General features: G+C 61.1%; 1 protein-coding gene across 1 annotated transcript; it reads left to right on the top strand.

The window, feature by feature from the left end:
* Positions 1-47: 47 nt before the first annotated feature.
* Positions 48-308, top strand: LOC107125497 (major histocompatibility complex class I-related gene protein-like; the record flags this gene model as incomplete). The annotated part of the gene is made up of 1 exon (XM_015428915.1): positions 48-308. A coding segment is annotated over one exon (261 nt), but the record flags the coding sequence as incomplete, so codon positions are not given.
* Positions 309-339: the final 31 nt, after the last annotated feature.

Below are 339 nucleotides of genomic sequence, written 5' to 3'. Positions count from 1 at the left end.
GGCTACCCACCTGGATCTGTCTTAAGAAATTTCTCCCATTTTTGCAGAGCCCCCAATGGTGAAAGTGACGCACCGGGAGAGCACCGGCAGCCTGGAGACGCTCGTCTGCCGGGTCTACGGCTTCTACCCCAAGCAAATCGAGGCCACCTGGCGGAAGGATGGGGTGGCTTGGGAGCAGGAGACCCTCCGCGGGGGTGTCGTCCCGAACTCGGATGGGACCTTCTACACCTGGCTCAGCATCCAGATCAACCCGCAGGACAGGGACCGCTACCAATGCCACGTGGAACACATTGCCCTAAAGCAGCCCGGTGAGAGACCGCAGGGCAGGGTTCTAGGTCC

Source organism: Gekko japonicus, unplaced genomic scaffold, assembly GCF_001447785.1.
Source record: "Gekko japonicus isolate JY-2015 unplaced genomic scaffold, Gekko_japonicus_V1.1 scaffold121020, whole genome shotgun sequence".
In the NCBI taxonomy this organism is placed as follows: Eukaryota; Metazoa; Chordata; class Lepidosauria; order Squamata; family Gekkonidae; genus Gekko; species Gekko japonicus.
Note: the sequence above shows the minus strand (reverse complement) of the source record. Positions and strands in the feature narration are given on the sequence as shown.